The 5,610-nt window shown below is 45.5% G+C and overlaps 1 protein-coding gene across 1 annotated transcript in view; it reads left to right on the plus strand.

Annotated features, from left to right (window-relative positions):
• Window positions 1-201: 201 nt before the first annotated feature.
• The window catches only part of SARC_02371 (hypothetical protein), a gene marked incomplete at its 3' end in the record, with an annotated part of 12,135 nt that continues 6,726 nt past the window's right edge, over window positions 202-5,610 (plus strand). The window contains exons 1-6 of the mRNA XM_014303894.1: window positions 202-277; window positions 1,190-1,373; window positions 2,062-2,132; window positions 2,964-3,194; window positions 3,696-3,995; window positions 5,297-5,555. Coding sequence (XP_014159369.1) covers window positions 230-277; window positions 1,190-1,373; window positions 2,062-2,132; window positions 2,964-3,194; window positions 3,696-3,995; window positions 5,297-5,555 — 1,093 coding nt within the window. The 5' untranslated portion in view covers window positions 202-229. The remainder of the gene's footprint in view (window positions 278-1,189; window positions 1,374-2,061; window positions 2,133-2,963; window positions 3,195-3,695; window positions 3,996-5,296; window positions 5,556-5,610) is intronic.

Genomic DNA, 5,610 nt, shown 5'->3' on the forward strand with positions numbered 1-5,610 from the left:
ACTATACATATACACACACACACACACACATATATATATATATATATATATATATATAATATTAATAATATAGCACCATACAGACTATATTGTAAGTGTATAGTATAAAATACCATATACAATATACATATATATATATATAGTATGTATACAGTATACAGTGACAAATATATTAAAAAACTAGCTGGTACTCTTTCACAGGTGGCTGTCGGAGGCTTCGTCAGTTGTCATGGCAACGCCCAATTGTACTATTCTCTGGGTTCGATTCGCCAAAGAGGTAAGCGCTCAGTCCTCCCTGCAGACACACCACACTATAGTTCTGTTACTACCAGTTGCATGACGGCTTTATATGCACCTGTTTGTAATTATTAGGGCTCTGCGGCCACCGATTAATATCAGACGTGGAGAAATCTATGTCTGCGTAAAGGGCATGCTTGGTTTGTAATCCATAGTACGGGTAGTTACATGCTATCCGATATCCCCAACATATAAGTGATTGCTCTATCACGTCTCCATGTTACGTGCCGTGTATTGCACCAGCCACAGTGTTCTTTGCTTAGGCGCAACGGTGCATATAGTTCACTGCGGTAAAGTGAGACGATTACCGTAACTCCCATCCGAGGCTTTGTATTGGATTGCTCGGTCTTGTTACGGTTTGCTGAAACCCTAGCTAATGTGATTCACGCATGTCCAAATATGTGACGCAACTGCAGCTGTACGTTCGTCGGAGTCGTTGAGGGGTTGACATATATTGAAAACGGTTGCCGAAATGCCAATAGCAGTCTTTCAAACAGGAACATTTCATTAGGAGTATTAGTGGACCGTTTGCACCCGTAGTATCTGCCACTCCCAGCGTATACCTACCTACGTTGCAACGCACTTCATCCGCAATAGCGCACACAGCTATCGTTCTTGTATCGAATAACCCTCTAGCGACGCATTCACTTTTATTTCCACTCCTGTTTTGCTACTTACTTTCGCTACGGCTCATTGTAATACGATCAGTAACAGCCGGGTGAACTAACTATGTCTTCATACTCGCCGGATGAACTAAGTATTTATCTCATACTCGCTGACCTTGGGTGTTTATACGATCCGTAACAGCCAGATGAACTAGCTATGTTTTCATACTCGCTTACCTTGGGTGTAAATCATAAACCCTAAACACCCCCACTCATCCCACACACAGCTGCTCCGAGCAGAAAGCCAGCACTTCAATGCGTGCTCTGACCTCATCAACACGATCTGTGTGCACATAGTGCAGCCACTGCTGGACAGCTCTCCTTCCGTTACCATAGCAACGTGTCTGGTGGAGATTCTGGTGCTGATCACAAACTCCTCAGCGTCAATCAATCTGGCTCTGTATCTGCCAGGTAGCCACCAGTGCATATGTGACTGTGTGTAAGGCCCTTCTAATGGGCATTTCTTATATACGCTTGTATATTTGTATGCACTCACAGAGTGTGCAGACTATATAAGATATGTACATGCATGTGTAGTCAAGTACAGATATACACCTGTACGTGTAACCAAGGTACCTCTATGTCTGCCTAGTACGTCCACTGCAGATGTCATGCTATGTCTGTTGCTTCAAATACGTTCACTGCATTTTTTACCGTGAAATGTACCAATGTAGGCAATAGGTATAGGTATATTCATTTCTTTTTTTACCGTTAAATGTACCAATGCAGACAATAGGTATAGGTATATCGATGAAGTACGCTCTCGTCCACTACACATGTCATGATATGTCTGTTTCTTCAAATACATTCACTTCGTTTTTTACCGTTAAATGTAACAGTGCAGACAATGGGTGTTCGTGTATCGATTTAGCACGCTCCCGTCCGCTTCCGCTTCTGCCGTGATACCTTTTAAGCCTACTGACGTAGTTGATATCTTTTAAGCCTACTGAAGTAGTTGATATCTTTTAAATCTACTGACGTAGTCGCCATCTGTCTCCTACTAAGGGTCGGCCTCCTTACCTTCTGCTCCCTCCACTCCAACACCGCATTCCTCACGTGCTCATTTGCTCCATTTGCTCCATCTGCTCTTTTGTAATAGACATCGCTGATGTAGTGCTGGGGTGGTATCTGGACGAGACCACACCTGCGCCCATCCGCGAAGGCGCAATGGTGTGTTACTCAGTGCGTCTAGGGGTTTTTAGGGTTGCTGCGTGTGTTAGTACGTGTTGAGGCCTGTTGTATGGTGTTCTCATGCAGTGCTGAGTTGCTTAGGATAGTTGTGCTTATTCGCCACATGCTGCTTCTCGTCGCCAATACCCTCCATGTGATGTATTGAATGACCTACAGTGTGCGCTTGAGTGTGTTCGAGTGTATGTGTGTGCGTTTGTGTGTGCTCGAGTGTGCGTTTGTGTGTGCTCGAGTGTGCGTGTATGTGTGCGTTTGTGTGTGTTCCGAGTGTGCGTGTGTGTTTGCGTGTGTGTGTGCGTTTGTGTGTTTTTCACTGACATCTGCGTGCTGTTGCGCCTCCCATTAACTTATGTTTAACAATTGTGGCCACAAAGTCCATGGAGCTGTGGCGTCTGAGGAATATATACAACGTGCCGTTCTCTGGTGATATTACTTTAATTATGTATTACTTTGAGGTGTATGTCTGGTGATATCACCTTACTTCTATATCACTTCTGTATGTCGATGAGGTGTATGCCTGGTGATATCACCTTACTTCTATATTACTTTTGTATGTTGATGAGGTGTATGTCTAGTGATATTATCTTACTTCTAAATTACTTCTGTATGTTGATGAGGTGTATGTCTGGTGATAGTACCTTACTTCTACATTGCTTCTGTATGTTGATGAGGTGTATTTGCAGTACCTGGTTCTTCTCGTAATGTGGCGTTTCAATGGTCATACTTTATATTTTATATCAATTATACACCTTAATACTACAACGGTCTTGGCGCGCAATTGCGTTTACTCTTCACATCTGTTATTGCCCGCAGTTGTTCTACACGTCCTCGGCACTGCAGTGGAGGGTGCGGTTAGACGTGACCGTCGCACACATCAACCAGATCCTGACAGATATGATGGTGGTAGCCAATAGTATTGCATCTAAGAGAAACAAAGCGTCAATCCGATTGGACGTGTGCAAATATGCGGAGCAGTGCATGTACGCGCAGGATATGGTGACTCATCTAGCGCCATTCGCAACTGTGCTGAGTATCCTCATTCAGGTAAAGACTTAGCGTCGCCTAGCGCCACCCACGGTGTGTGTGTGTGTGTGTGTGAGTGTATGTGTGTGTGTGTGTGTGTGTACGTGACAGGTGAAACCGCATTCTTGGTACGTCTGCGAGCAGCTGGACTTTCCTAAAAAGGACTCAAACCCCTATAGGGGTCGAGTGTGCTTGAGATACGGTCGCACGCATTGCTTCGTTCGCGCGCGTGTCGCATACAGTGGGCATCCGTGATAACAACTTCCCGTTGTGTGGTTCCTCAGAATATACCAATGACAGACATGACATTCCATTCCCCATGGCGACATATGTACGCCCATACTATTGTGAAGGGTCAGTAGACATACCAACCACTGGTACTATACACACAAACATATACACGTGTTCACTTACACCTCTGTACACACAAACACATACACATACACGTGTTAACTTACACCCCTGTACACACATACACGTACACGTGCTCACTTTCACCCGTCACTCGTCTGGTCTACACAGGCTATCGCAGACAATCTGGGAGACGCCAACTTCACCCACCCCGCCCTACCCGACGACACGCAGCAGCGCATCTACGATTCCCGCCAAAACCTGACGCAGTCCTTCATAGAGACGGCCATACTCGCACGCGGTGCCACGTGCTTTGCCACAACTGTCAGTGTGCTAGTGGTTGACACCGTTCATGACACCACTGACACTGACGGCAGGGGTGACGTCCCGGAATCCGTCCCGGTATTGTCCGCGGAAGAGGCGGGCAATCGGCAGAAGATCTTGCCGGTGGTGCTGAAGATACATGATCTGGTACGCTTGCTGTTGGCCTGAGATTGCGTGTGGAGTGATGTGAGCGTTGTTTGAGTCATGAACCAAGTCCTTACTCCCAGTCTGCAGCCTATGTATACAGGACATGTGTGTGTGGTAGTCATTTGAGTGTACATGGTGTGTGTGTTGTGTTCATTTGAGTGTACATGGTATGTGTGTATTGTGGTCATTTGGGTGTACATGGTGTGCGTGTGTTATGGTCATTTGAGTGTACATGGTGTGCGTGTGTTGTGGTAATTTGAGTGTACATGGTGTGTATATGTTGTGGTCATTTGATTGTACATAGTGTATGTGTGTTGTGTTTATTTGATTGTACATAGTGTGCGTGTGTTGTGGTCATTTGAGTGTACATGGTGCGAGTGTGTTGTGGTCATTTGAGTGTACATGTGTGTGTGTTGTGGTCATTTTAGTGTACATGGTGCGTGTTTGTTGTGGTCATTTTAGTGTACATGTTGTGTGCATGTTGTGGTCATTTGAGTGTACATGGTGTGTGGGTGTTGTGGTCATTTTAGTGTACATGTTGTGTGTGTGTTGTGGTCATTTGAGTGTACATGGTGTGCTTGTATTGTGGTCATTTGAGTGTACATGGTGTGCGTGTGTTGTGTTCATTTATGTATATATGATGCGTGTTGGAGGTGGTCTTCTATGTGAACAGTATGTGAGTGCGTGATGGTTTTGCATGTATGTGTGAGATGGTTTTGTATGTGTCTGTTGTGCGTGCGTGGTTGTCTCAAAAGTCTACACCAAGCATCTGCTAAAACCCTAAAACCCTAAAAGCAGCTGACAGCCTCTTCTCATTCCACACAGTTCATCTGGCGCTGTGACATCTGACACCTTCAGTTAGTGTGACGTGCAGAGGCTGAAGCTCAGGTCAAGCGTAGGCAATACTTGGCCCAACATTTGCACACGAATAAACGTACACCCTAAACCCTAAAACCCTCAAATAAACGTACACTACTGCACCACTCGGCCTGTGGGAGCGCATGCAACCAACCAACACTTAAACGCGAAAACTCTAGAAGCAAAACCCTAAAACCCTACAAAATACCAATCATAGACCGTCCCACCAGCGGAGTTCATCCATACAGCCACCACTTGGCGTTCATTCTTATCCCTCCCCACACACACTTAGAATACTTACACACTTACACATTTAAGCACTTAAGCACTTACACACTTACACACTTACATACTTACACACTTTCACACTTGCACACATACACACTTACATACTTGTACACTTACACACTTACACGCTCACAAACTTCGACACATTCATGCAGATAAGTGCAATGTGTGATCTGGTAGATCCCGTGGCAGGTGTGTCCAAGCGCATCTCGTCCTCACTCCTGGATAGCCTGATCGCCACCGCCGACGTCTTGGGCGATTGCTGTTGCTATGCCAACCGTGATCGGGTAACCATAGCAACCGGCACGACCATGTGCTACTGCTCCGGGGGTGTTGTGGTGGCCGGTGTGCTGAGTACTTGTGGAAAAGTTATGCGCAATCTACTGGGTAACAGCCGCACAGTTGAAACATCATGTATGTGCTGAGGAGTGGAAGGCATATACACACACACACACACACATATATATAT

The sequence above is a fragment of the Sphaeroforma arctica genome (genome assembly GCF_001186125.1).
Source record: "Sphaeroforma arctica JP610 unplaced genomic scaffold supercont1.105, whole genome shotgun sequence".
Lineage (NCBI taxonomy): Eukaryota > Ichthyosporea > Ichthyophonida > Sphaeroforma > Sphaeroforma arctica.